General features: G+C 54.8%; 1 protein-coding gene across 1 annotated transcript in view; it reads left to right on the plus strand.

The window, feature by feature from the left end:
• Positions 1-2,145: 2,145 nt before the first annotated feature.
• Positions 2,146-13,873, plus strand: part of TGM2 (transglutaminase 2) — a 41,027-nt gene continuing 29,299 nt past the window's right edge. Inside the window, exons 1-3 of the mRNA XM_075528760.1 lie at positions 2,146-2,491; positions 7,798-7,977; positions 13,411-13,653. Coding sequence (XP_075384875.1) covers positions 2,482-2,491; positions 7,798-7,977; positions 13,411-13,653 — 433 coding nt within the window. The 5' untranslated portion in view covers positions 2,146-2,481. The remainder of the gene's footprint in view (positions 2,492-7,797; positions 7,978-13,410; positions 13,654-13,873) is intronic.

Consider the following 13,873-nt stretch of genomic DNA (forward strand, 5'->3'; position numbering starts at 1 on the left):
CAATGTCCCATCAGGGTCCACCCATGGCTGCCCCACCCTCCTCCTCTTCCCAGCTCATCTGTTCAGGGCGAGCTCCTGCCTGGGGGACTCCTCCCTGGAGAGTGGTTCAAGTGTGAGCTCAGATGGCTTCCTCGACTTCTCTGAACCTTAATCTCTCTTTCTTTTGTTCATTTCTTTCTTCCCTTGCCATCTCTCTTCAGCCCTCCCTGCATCACCCTTCCCTCTCGTCACAAAGACTTTCTGAGCGGGACACCACTGGACACCAGAAACGTGGGTCAAAGCCAATGGGGTCAGGAGAATAAACTGCCCGGTTGCTGCTGTTAGGGAGGTTGGTGACCCTCTGACTGAACCCCTTTCATGGGCCTGGGGGAGCTGGGTTCTGTGCCCAGCACTATGAGTCCTGACCTCTGGGGAGTGGCAGGCTGGGGAATTAATACAGGTGGAGGAGAACATGTCCCTTTCAGAGAAGGATGGACCAAGGCAAAGCCCAGTCTTTCCTTTGGAGTAGGGTTGGCTGACACTGGGTGGGGACATTTCAGCTTGTGGCCTTCCTTCCTTAAAGCCCCAGTGTCCTCTTTGAGAGCATACCAACTCTTTCTCTTGGAAGCCCCTGGCCCTCAGCACTGGGTTCTGGGACACCTGGAGCTTGGGTTCAGAGGCTTGGGGACCCCAGTAATGGAGATTCATCACACACCAGGTGCCCAACCTCCATCATCTCAGTTGAGTCTCAAGCCACGTCTGAGAGAGAGAGTCTCAGTCCCATACCTGTGCCCCCCCCCACCAACCCCAGCAGAAACTTGAATCTTGGGCTCTTGACTGATGCTTAACGACCCTGCTCCTTTCTCTGCGCTGCAGGGAGTTTCTGCATCTGTAAAATGGACCAATGACAGTGCCTGTCCCCTGGGGCTGGCTGTTTCACAGGGTGTATTCGTGAGTTCATTCACCAAGGCCCACTTGACTCAGGGATAAGTATCCACTCAATACAGTGAGTTTATTCTTTGTGTTATGTGCCACATGGGAACGGAAGTCGGAGTGGTTTAATAGCCCCAGTCCATCAATAGGTGTGGAACTTTGTTCCAAAAATGAAGGTTGGTGAGGACACAAGTCTTGGCCCCTCCAGGGCCTTTCCTTGCTCAGGCCTTTGCTTCCAGGACAAGCAGCACAAGTGAGCAGGGGAAGAAGGGGCGACCGGAGGCGGGGCCCGCAGAAGGCCGACTTTGCCTCTCCTGGCAAACAGAGGGGCCTCAAAGATCACTGGATGGATGGATGGATGGATGGATGGATGGATGGATGGATGGATGGATGGATGGACAGACGGATGATGGGTAGATTATCTAGGGTTTTGCTCAGGAAAGAGGTGAAGGTGTGTTCCGTCTATCTGGTGGCATGCCTGAATGCCCACATGTGGGTGTGCATGTACATATATGCCTGTCTGAATATTTGCCTTTTAGTGTGTCTTTGGTGCATGAAGGAGCCCTGATAGCATAATGCTGTGATCCGAAAGGTCTGAAGTTCAAAACCACCAGCCTGCTCCTTAGGAGAAAGAAGAGGCCTTTCATTTCCTGTAAATAGTTACAGTCTTGGGAATTCACAAGGGGTAGTTCTAAACCTGTTCTACAGAGTCTTATGAGTCGGCATTGACTCGGTGGCAGCAATGAGGGGTATTTTTTGGAGGGGGGTGTGTGTGCATGAGATAAGCACATCTCTCCCTTTCCATTTGAGACAGCATGCTTATCTCCACCGCATCTGACACTGTGTGGGCATGTGTCCCGGTGCATCTGAACACCTGTCCAAATAAAGACATGTCCTGCGTGTCCCAGTATCCCTGTGTCTATGTCCCAGTGTGTCTTTGTGAATCGAATTGGATTCTGTGTTCAATTAGGGCCTAAGTGTCCAGGGGTGTCCAAGTATGTCCCCGTGTGTCTGGACTGTGTTTGTATCAGAGAGAGAGAGAAAGAGAGAGAGAGAGAGAGAGAGAGAGCGCTAGTGCTGTGACCCGTGTCTGGGCACCCATGTCCGGACACCTAGGTGGGCCTGTGTGTCCCGGTCTAACTCTGAATCTGTTTCCCTGGAGGGTGTTCTATGTGTCTGGGCGTGTTGTGTTTCTGTGCCCGGGTGTCTCCACGACTCTCCGGGTGTCTCCACGACTCTCCCTGTGACCAGGTATCCTGTCCCTGCCCCACTCCGTGCGCTCCCCAGGGGGCGCCCGTGCCGAGCGGCCGCGCCCGTCTCCCTCCCTCGGGCTCCCGGCACCTGGGTGCGCCCCAGCCGGCGGGCGGCGGGCGGCGGGGCGTGGGCCGCAGCGTGAGCCGGGGGTGGCCAGACCGGGCCCTCCGCGGCCCCGCCCCCGCCCCGCCCGGGCGGAGAGCGGACTATAAATTAGTGCCCAGCAGGACCTCCGCAGAGCCCGCCGCCAGTGGCCCCGAATTCGAACTTCGAGGATCCTGCCCGCGCCCGAGACACCACCGCCACCGCCGGACCATGGCCGAGAGTGAGTCTCAGGGTCTAAGGCCGTCCTGCTAGGACCGTGGGGATCAGGACTCGGCTGGGAGGTCGTCAGTAAGCCCCGGGAGTGGGAAGCACTGGGGAGTGGGGAGCACAGGCTAGCGGGCTGGGCGAACTGCCTTGGGGTTCCAGCCAGGATTCTGTGCAGTCTCAGTTTCCCCCTACCCGGGGCATACATACCAATCCCTGCCTCTATGGATCCTAGGAGCCCTGGTACATAGAGGTTACACATTGGGCTGCGACTCAAAAGGTCAAAGGTTCAGAACCACCAGCTACCCCTTTGGAGAAAGATGGGGCTTTCTATTTCCATAGTTACTTCAACTCTCATCAACTCACAGGGGCAGTTCAACTCTGCCTTAGAGGGTCCCTGTGAGTCGGAATTGACTTAACGGGAGTGCATTTGGATCCCACCCCACCCCTGGAGCCGATAAGGCAATGGAATATGACGTGAAGGCGCTTGTACAGTGCAGGCCATTGTCACTGGCGCCCACTCAGATGACTGAGTCCCTGCTGTGCACCAGGTATCATCCAGCTTTGGAGGCCATGCTGGCCTGGCTTCAGGACTGACCTTTGATTAGCCCTTGCCGGCAGCATGCAAGCCAAGCCTGGCTGATCTCTAGGTTCAGGGGCTCCACAGGCCGCTCAAGGAGTGGCCTGTGTCTCGAGGTTCCCTTCTACCTTGAAGCTCTGCCACCCTAGTGGTTGGCTGATTGTGGAGTCACTGTTTGCCCTCTCTTAAAGTGGGAGCAATGGGTACATCTGTGAGGGTTGGGAAGAGAGGAAACTAGGCTCACATACTGTCCCACCCACCCCCTGCCACACAGTGCCAACACTGCCCTCCATCTCCAGTGGAGGATGTCCCCACACTGAGGCCACTTAACCCAGGGACCTGACTAGCTCGTGGGTCAAGTCTACCACAACTTCTAAGAAGGGTTGAGGGGATGTGTAGAGACACGGGAGGAAGACCTGTCAGGGCTGAAACCCAAACAGAACTCGCTGCCATAAATTCCAACCCATAGCGACCCTGGAGGATGAGAACTGCCCCTGTGGGTTTCTGAACCTGTCAATTTTTATAGAAGCAGACAGCCTCATCTTTCTCCGGAGGAGCTGCTGGTGGATTTGATCAGGCAACCTTACAATTAGCAGCCTAACGCTTACTGGACAGCACAGCTCTGCCTGGCCGGTTGTGCCTTCTCATGCTGCCTGTCCCTCTCAGGGACCCAGCCTCCTATAGTCCCACTAGGGATCCAAAGTCAACTTGGGGGTGGATGGGAGAACTCAGTAGGCCTGTGGATCCTAGAGATACCAGTTGGAAAGACCCCCGTGCACCATTGCCACAGTGGTCACTCCTTAGAGCAGAGGTTCTCAACCTGTGGGTCTCGACCCTTTGGGGGAGTTGAATGACCCCTTCATGGGGGGTCACCCGATTCATAACAGTAGCAAAATGACAGTTATGAAGTAGCAACGAAAATAATTTTATGTTTGGGGGTCATCACAACCTGAGGAACTATATTAAAGGGTCATGGCATTACGAAGGTTGAGAATCACTGCTTTGGGGGTTCCCATGGACCTGGTCCTTTCTCGGTGCAGAAATCCTATGATTCTAGACCCGAGCATATCTGTCCCTTTGGAATAGCTCTTTGGACAATAACCAGAAAAAATGGCTGGTCGGCCCCAGACCAGTTAGCCATTCCCAACCATCTCTCCAGCCCCCACCCCCACCACCCGCCCCAAGTATGTGAGTCACAGTGATCTCTGCCCTGCTTCAGTTTCTCCCAGATTGAAGTTACAAAAAGGATTTCCTAGCCCCAGCCAGCCAGCAGGATGTTCTTCCTGGTGACCCGCTGAGGTCTCTCCTGCTGTGATTGCTGGAGGGCTGACTTCCCAATGCCAATGCTTTGGACGTGCAGAACCGCCTCCTCCAGAGCTGGAGAACAGAACACGGGGAGGAGGCGGAAAAGGAGGGGGACCGGGAGTAGAGAACAAACTGAGGGGAGCGGTCACCAGTGCGGGCTCCAGAGTTCTACAGCCCTGGATTCAAGTCCCAAAGTGGCCACTGGCTATGTGTAGCTGTAGAGTCTGTGTGGGGTCCTCCATGGCCAAGCCCCTGCGGTGTCACCTAGCCCCTTACTGTGCTTCCCTTTGGTGACAGTCCATGGTGGGAGGGAGACCCGGGCTTCAGCTGGACCACATGCTCTCAGATAAACCACAGTCCTGGATGCTTCCTGCCCCCACCTGAAGGTCTCCCCAATATTGTCCTTGACTTTGCTAAGATCATGAGGTTTGTGCTGCCCTCAGACCTCTATCAAGCAGTCAGTCCTGTTGCTGCTCTGTTTCTCAGCTGCCTCTGAAGAACTTTCCACAGATCAACCTCCTCCCTTGGAGATATCTGAGAGAGAGGCGCAGAGAGGGGCAGTTGCTTGTCCAGGGTCTCCCAGTAAAACTCCACCTGGAGTCTGAAAGACTCTGAAATCCCTTTTAAAAACAACGCAAAACAACTTTTTAACTAATGGGGAATATTGACCTTACAAACAAGCAGGGGGAATAACCTAAGACATTCTTATGTTCGGCTCACCTCTATCCAGTCACCACCAGCCCCTACCCACTCCTGCCCAGGCCCCACCCAATTCCTCCCCAGAGGACACTGAAGCAAATTCCAGACACCATATCAGTTCATCTGAAAATACTTCACATCGTGTTTCTCAGGACGTCCAGCTAAACCCTCTGGCATTTGAGTAGATTCTGCTTTGAGTGACCCTATAGGACCCTGAGAGTTGATGAGCCTGAGAATCATTCCCGGAGCAGATGGCTTTTCAGCCTCATCTTTTTCCTGAGGAGCAGCTGGTGGGTTCAAACTGTGGACCTTGTGGTTAGCAGTCCAGCACCTTACCCATAGTGGACCCAGGGCTCCTTATGCTAATTCAATTCAGACTCACAGGACAGAGGAGAAGTGCCCTTTGGGGTTTCTATACCTGTAAATCTTCTGAGAGTAGATCGACTCATCTTTCTCCCACGGAGGAGCAAATGGGTTTGAACTGCCAACCTCACCCTTAGATGAAGATGTTCTAAATTCCTTATTATTAGACATGTTGCGGTTGTAACTGCCACAGAGTTGCGCACCAAATCCCCCACCCCCACTGCCATGCTGTGACGCTCTGCAATCAGACCATGTGATCCATAGAATTTAAATTGGCTGATTTGGGGAAGTAGCTCACCAGGCCTCCCTTTCAGCTGCCTCCTACGTATCCTGAACATTTCAGATATTCTTTATAACTCTAGATTCGACAACAGTCTGTACATCTCCTTGGGTTGGCGTGTCAGCTAAGTTATTTTCAGGCCTCTGAATTCAGGGCCTGCTGGTTTGACCTCTTGCTGGGATGCCGCCTTTCTACCCTGATAGGCTCCATCAGAATCTACAGTGTAACGGAATCCCTGAGAAGTTCTTATGTACAATTGTATGGCTTACACATCCCCATTGGAGCTATAGCACCCTGGGATCCTGTGATGCTGTAGATCTTGAATCAGTCTGTCTTGGTGGGGGAAGGGGGGACAGTCAGGGTCTCAGCAGGGGGTCTAACTAGATTGAACCAGATTGAAGTCCTGTTGTTGGGTTTGGTTTTAAACCTGTAGGTTCACCCGCCAACTTTCACTTTCATTTTTTTTCTTTTTTCCCCTTGCAATTTATTTGTCGAAGAGGCAGAATTCTTTGCCCATGGTTTCTCCATGTGTCCATCGCAGATGGTGACGTGTGTGTGACGTGTCCCTCTGTCCCCTGTGTTTCCTGTAAATTGAAATTTCAATCTAGAGGCAAAGCCCATGGGTGAAGATGAGTTGCAAAATATTGCTGCTGAGGGTTCCAGTTCATGCATGGGTTTATGCGGGACAAAGCGTGTTTAACCTGTCTCTGTGGACAGAGGAGGCTGAAGGCCAGCTCTCCGGGTGAAACGTCTGCCTGAGGCTTAGCCCCGTGGAGGTGCTGTCAAACCAAGGTCCAGTCAAAACTGGCTTCTGGGGGCTTGGCCGGACCAGTCCATTTCAAGGCCGAGGAGATGGCAGAAAGTGGCATGGGGAGTGTTTTCAGACTCCCAAGGGATCGTCTTATCTGCTTATCTCAAAAAACAAAACAAACAAAAAAATCACACACAAAAAAAACCCAGGATGGACATGGGAGCTTTATTAGGAAGAAGTTTTAAGGAAATTGAAAATTGCATTAGGTCAAGGAATGCCCCCCACCTACTCCCTTCACAATACACCTGCTTATTCGTTGAAGATACCAAGGGATGCCCCAGAGAATTTCATTGGGGAACCGTACCCTATACCTCCTACTGCCCTCATCTTGCCCCCGGAGACTTCTTGTTCCCCCAACTCAAAGGACACTTAGAAAGAACATGATTTGAGTCCCTAGAGGAGGCTCAGACTGCCTTCTCAGCCTGGTGTAAGTGGAAGAGCTCAGAGTCCTCCAGGGGAGGCTTGGGGAGATGGGAGCAGCACCCTCAGCAGGCCTACAGGGGTCTAGATGAAGGCCAGGCTGAGAACCAAGAACTTCGCCTTTTGCTACTTGTTGCTTCTTAAAGGTTTCTACAATCCGCCCCCCCCCAATCATTTTATCGGGGGCTCATACAACTCTTATTACCATCCATCCATCCATTGTGTCAAGCACATCTGTACATTTGTAGCCATCATCATTCTCAACACATTTGCCTTCTGCTTGAGCCCTTGGTATCTGCTCATTTTCCCCTCCCTCCCCTCTCCCGACTCCCTCATGAACCCTTGATGGTCTCTATGATTCTGTAGCAATACTTTGGCCTAAATAACCGTCCAACAACTTCATTAAAACTCCTGTTTATTGAGCATGTGTTGTATGCCAAACAGTTCAGATTTTGTTTAGTGATCAGACAGCCCTGTGAGGTCGGTCTTAGTGTCCCCACCTGTGGACAGATGAACAGAAAGAGATACTGAGGCTCAGAAGAGTTTCTCTGCCTGAGGTCAGGCAGCTAGGAGGTAGCAGAACCTTCTCCCAACATCACTACAGGGAGCATGTCGTGGTTGAAAGGCTTGGGAGATCCTGCCGCCACTAGCCGCTCTGTATTCACAGTGTCGGTGTGCAATCAAACACATGGGGAACTGGGGCAGCCAAGAGAGGGAGGTAGAGAACAAATCCTGAAAGGAGGGGTTTACCTCCCCAATGTCCATGGACCACCAGGGCTGGGAGGATCTGAAGACTCCCACCCCATCCGAATGGTCTTGGCTGGCTGTGATGCTGAGACCCGTGCCCTTCCCACTGCCCCGTAGACCTGGACCTGGAGAGCTGTAACCTGGAGCTGGAAAGCAACGGCTGCGATCACCACACTGCCGACCTCTGCCAGGGCAAGCTGGTGGTGCGGCGGGGCCAGCCCTTCCGACTGACGCTGTGCTTCGGGAACCGAGGCTACGAGGCCAGCGTGGACAATCTCACCTTCAGTGTGATGACAGGTGAGTGCTCCGCTCCACCTCCTGCCAACGCTGGTCTGGTCTGTGATTTCCTTGTGCCCTGGGCAGAGAATGGGACAGGTCACTGCATGCCTTTCCCCTTAGTCTTAAGGGCCCCGTTAGCACCATTTTACGGCTGAGGGAAGTGGAGCCCAGAAAGGGGAGCGTTATCACCCTGGTCATCCAGCCTGGTAAACAGCTGTGTCCTTGAACACTGGGATTCTGAAGTCTATTGTCATCAGGACTGGGGCTCAGCTTCCTGCTGCACAGGGCCACCAAGATCCTGACTCCTCCTTCCACCCACATCAAAACAACTTTCTGACCTCTTATCAGCCGTCACCTCCTGACATCCACAGGGCCCCACTGGCCCTCTGGAGTCGGGCCAGCTTGCATCTGGGTGGCCAGGAGAAAACCCAGCCAGTCCCAGCCCTTGGAGTGGGCGGTTTTGCATTTCAGAGGGTCCCTCTGCCAGTCTTAAGAGGAGGCTTCAGGCTCCAGGCCTGCAGGGACAGACCTGGGTTCCACGGTGGGCTGGGCTGCCCACCCTCTGGGTGACCTGGGACAAGTTGCTTAACCTCTCTGAGCCTGAGTTTCACCGTCTGAAAAGCACTCAGGTGGGAGGAATGTTAAGTGAAATGTAGACATTCACCGCCACTGCTGGCACCAGGGGTTACAGGTGTGTGTGGATGGACATGGAGGGCCCGGTTGCCCCGTCCCTAGATGCCCAGTATGGGAACCTGCTCTTGAATACCAAATCAATTCCTTTGGCTCCTGATGGGAAACACTCCCTCAAGGTCAGCAATAGACCACCTGGCTGAGACTTGAGTCCAAGGGTGGGAGAAGCTGGCTCTGGGGTTTCCAGGGGCAGAGAGAGCAGCAAGCAGAAGGCCAGTATGTACCTGTGAGTCTTTTGATAAGGCTTATCACAGAGCAGGCAGGCTGACCACGGATATCCCCCCCATGCTCTTCCTCTCTCCCTCCCTGCCTCCCATCCCTTCCCTTCCTGACAAAGATACACCCACTACCCAGGGTGCACACGCGCGCGCACACACACACTCCACCACACCTCACACCCTTTCTAACAGAGCAAAGGTACCCAGCAAGCCTCTGCATTTTTGAGCCTCAATTTGCCCCTCTGTACAATGGGAGACTGGAGTCCATGATCCCCGGCCGGATGTGACTGGCTGGGGAGAGGCAGACTGAGGTGGTGGGAACGGCAGAAACTTCAAAGCCTGGGCGTGTCATGAAGCCCATCTTGCAAATGGGACAACTACTTAGGCTTGGGAAGGTCAAGTCCCTTGCCAGAGTTCGGAACAGAGCAGGATTCCAACCCCACCCGTGAGGGCTTCTCATGGCTACGAGCCCGCAGCAGGCACATTTACCTCTTCACCCCAAGTGCCTGCTAGGCCTCAGTGTACTCCTCTGTGCAATGGGTAGTAGGAGAGCAAACCACTGGGCAGACTCTGATTTCCCACCCTTTTCCTTCCTCCCGCCTCAGAATGTCTCCTTTCTTCTCCTCCTTCTCCACTGTCTGGGAAGCCGGGCAGTGTGTGATTAGGCGTCCACGTTCTGGGCTGGATCAGGGGTCCCAGCAACTGATCTCTGTTTGTTCCTCACTACTGATATACCTCAAACCATGGCCAGCCTGACCTGGTCACAGCCCCCCAGGCAGCTGGAGACCCAAGGTCTCCGGGTGGGTGCTCACGCCTTCCCGATTTCAGCGACTAAGACCCTTGTCGGGGGCTGGGGAAGCCGGAGGAACAATACTGGGAAGCCAGGCCCCCACTTCCAGATCTGACTAAAGGCCACGGCCTGACCCCAGAAGATCTATCCGGGGCCTGTGAAAGAATATTCTAACTTATAATCAGCTCGGGGAAACTGAGGTCCAGAGAGGGGAGAAAGCTGATGGAGGTCATTTGACAAATGGAGTGATGATTGGCCTGGCCCCTAGCAGCTGTGTGTACACTCCCCCAGGAAGGTCGAGCCCTCGCTGCTGTGGATGAGGGTGCAGACCACACCACACAAATACCATCCTTGTTGCCGGCCTAAAGTTCCGCTTCCCTGGGAGGGACAGGGGAAGGGAGGGGTGTGTGCAGGGGGAATAAGGTTAGCCTGAGGAGTGAAAAGAACCCTTATGAATTAATAGAAGACTTGGCTCTGATGGTTCCCCTCTCCCATCCCCACCCTTACTGTGCCCCCACCCCACCCCCGCCACTGTCTAAAATTGTGGCCAAGCTTCTCCAGGTCCCCAAGGCCACCTTAGCCAGAATGGCTCCAGTGTCGCCCGGCCCCACAGAGCACATGGCACAGAACCACAGCCAAGGGCAGTGCACAGCCTGCTTACATGAGGGGTGGGAGTGGGAACTATCTGAACAGCCTGTCCAGGGCCCACCCTCCCGCGGAGGAAGGTTGGGGGAGGGCGGGGGCTCTCGTACAACGCCACCACATGACGGAGAAAAAGGGAAAGTGTGTTTCCTGACCTGCCTCCCAAGAATGGTGTGTCAATAACCTCGTTGGCTGTGGGACCTGGCCAGGCCCGTTACCACGGTGACCAGAAGATGGATGATACAAACAGGAACATTTCTGGGAACGAAAAGGGTGGCGGTAATAATTATGTCAGGGCCATTGGTCTGGGGTCTCCGAGCACCCTGGGACGTGTGCTCACCCTAGGTCACCTCTCCCAGCCTCAGTGTCCGTCAGTCCAATATGCTCCGGTCCAGTCCTCATCATAGCTTGTCGACCCTGAACATTCTGACTGTGCATGGTCCCTTGAGAGGACATTGAGGGGGTGTGATCGCATTTACTGCATGCTCCCTGTGAGCCAAACGCTGTGTTTTGGAGGCCCTGGTCGCACAAAGGCTTAGGTACTGAGCTACTGACCCAAAGGTGGTCGGTTTGAATTCACCCAAAGACTTGTCGGAGAAAAGACCCGGTGATCAACTTCTGCAGTCACGGCCTTGAAAGTCCCTCAGACGGCCGTTGGACTCTGCACCCTACAGAATTACCTTGATGGCAGCCAGGAGTGGCTGTTCTCGCTGCTTCCCAAGGACTTCTTTGGGGAATCCAGGCATTAGTGCCAGGAGGTGGTGGCCAGGACCATGACGGGCAATGGCAGCTGTGACTTACTGAGCACTTACTACGTGCCCCAGGGGCAGATTCTACACTGGGTTGCTAACCATGGGGTGCATTGTTCAAACCCACCAGCCAATTGCTCCACAAGGCTGCCCGCTCGCTTGGAAACTGAAGTTTGGGGAACCCTAAGGAACAGTTCTTCTCTGCCCTGGTGTGTTCCATGAGTCAGAATCAATTCCATGGCAGTGGGCTTGGAGATCTTGACTTGCCAGGTCCCGGATGCCCAGGTGTGCTATGCTCTAATTGGTTTTTCTCCAGCTCCCTCGTTGCCAATGGACACAAGTGAAGTAGGTGCCTCGGGGGGGGGGGGGGGTGAGGCTTGCCCCTTCCCGAGAAGAATCCCAGAGGTCTGCTAGGGAGTCAGAGCAGGAGCCGTGGCCACTGTCCGTTGTCTGTGGGGGGACTTTCCACTTCTGCTTCCTCCTTTCCCCTTCCACTCCCCCCACCCCCAGCCCCCTTTCATAAGGCCCCTTCCTGGCCTGCTCTCTGTACATGTGATCTGGCACTTAGACGTAGCTGGCAAGTTACGATTTCATCTGGGAGACAGAACAGAGGCATGCTCCTCCCAGAACACGAACTGGGCATGCCTGGAAATGATTCAATGTCCCCCCCCAAAGACAAGAACCCCACCTTGGGGGTCCCCAGGCTGCTCCTGTGGGCTGTGCCTCCCACCCCTATCTGGCTTCTCCCGTGAGCTGCAAATGCCGTTTGGTCAGACCCTCAGAACAGCGTCTACTCTGAGCTCTGCTCCCTCAGCTCCCTCACTGAGAACCTGTGGCCAGGCTGACGTTCCACCTGCCTCATCTTCAACCCTCATGAAAACCATATCAGGGAGGGGGAGGGGCGGTTTTCTGCCCTTGACTTCATTTTTCAGATGAGGACCCTGAAGCACAGGAAGCTAAATACTAGTCCAAGGGTACTTAGGCAAGACCTTCCTGGTATGGATTCTCAGCCTATTTCTGCTTCGATGAGAAACCTGCTGACCAGAGAGGCCTGGTGACTTGGCTGGGGTCACACAGCACTCAGCCGCTAAGGCAGGATCAGACCTGACTGCCCCTTGAGCCTCAGGACTGTCCAGTTTCTCCCTACAACCTGGACTCTGGAAACCGAGAAATGTTTAAAGGCTTCGTGGTGGCTCTGGCACCTGGCAAGGCCCGAGAGGTCTGCATCATGGTTGTTTAGTTCATGGTTATATTTGGACCTGGGTGTGAGGTGGAGCTAGTGGGCAGGGGAAGAAGGCCAGCGTGGGGAGCGAGCCCCTGGGTGAGCAGTGGCTAGGCAGGGCTGCAGGGAGGGAGATGGAAGCGTAAAAATAAACTCTGGACAGCCGCCCACGGGGACAGAAGGCTCTTTTTCTCCTCCCTGCTGCCATCCAATGACTCAGGCCTGCTTGTCCCCAGCCCTCGCCTTCACCTGAAAAGGCAGCTGTCTTTGGGGCCAGCTCTCCACATCCCTGTGCCTTTCAGACCCTCAATCAGAAGTATCCTCCTGGAAGACACGTGGGGCCACAGAGCCTATAACCCTGGTTAGGAGACTAGCATAGCTGCATACCTCGGGGAGATCTTGGGGCGATCCCTTCCTCTCTGAGTCTCATTTGCTGGTCTCTACAAGGGGTTCGGGAAGTGTCAAGGGCTCAAAGAGTAGGGAGGACTTAGGGGTGGTGATGAGGATGGTTCGCCTCTGCTCCTAGGAGTTACCTTTGGAAACATGAGGGGGCTTCAAAAGGTCTGTGGGGAGAGGAATGGAGAGAGAGTAGACTTTTTCCCATCAATGTTTTGAAGCCCCTCACAGTGCCTAGCAGTCAGTGGGGGAGGGGGAGGGGGGAGCCTCAGAAGCTATTGGGCCACAGCCCGTTGCTGTACACAGTAAGGGGCTCTCAGTCTAGGGCCAGGGAACCATCCTTGTCGGTGTGCTGGCTTCTTTTCATAAGGGAAGATGGGTGCAGGTCAAGGCTGGGCGCAGGACGACTCTTGAAGTGCCCTTTCTAACTCCTGCCCACTGTGGGTGGACGAAGTAAGTCCACCGGAGGAGAGCCTTGTCCACAGTCACCCGTGGGGAGGAGCACATCACTGAGCCCAGGACTGCACGTCCCCCGGCTGCTCTTCACACACTGCCGCGAACCACCCTGCAACGTGGGGGCTCCGACCCCCCACTTTACAGCCGAGGACATTGAGGCTCAGGAGATGAAACGTCTTGCCCAAGTTCCTCCAATGGTTAACGGCAGATGGGAGCACATGGGTGCGTGCCTGACCCTGCCCATCCCCCCCCCCCCTCACTCATAGCCCACGCATCCTCTTTCTGCAGGCCCAGACCCCAGCGAGGAGTTTGGGACTAAGGTCTGCTTCCAGCTGTCTGACGCCATGGAGGAGGGCACCTGGGGCGCCTCGGTGGTAGACCAGCAGGACACCGTCCTCTCGCTGCAGCTCAGCACCCCAGCCCATGCCCCCATTGGGCTGTTCTGCCTGGACCTGGAGACCTCCACCGGCGACCAGTCCTCCAGCTTCACTCTGGGCCACTTCGTCCTGCTCTTCAACGCCTGGTGTCCAGGTCAGCGGCACACCCAGGTCCACCCATGCAGACCCAGGGGCAGGAACGCCACGCAGAAGGGAGGTCAATGTGGATTGCGTGAGGCCTGTTGTGTGGCACCTCACAAGCACTGCATGCCCTGCGTGCTTTCGTGTCTCTGCTAACTGAGAGCAGCGGAGACAGGACGGTGCCAGACCGAGCAGGGTTTCCTTCTGTTGGATGTCGGAGGGTCACTGTGAGG

This window comes from Tenrec ecaudatus, chromosome 12, assembly GCF_050624435.1.
Source record: "Tenrec ecaudatus isolate mTenEca1 chromosome 12, mTenEca1.hap1, whole genome shotgun sequence".
NCBI classification, from domain to species: Eukaryota; Metazoa; Chordata; class Mammalia; order Afrosoricida; family Tenrecidae; genus Tenrec; species Tenrec ecaudatus.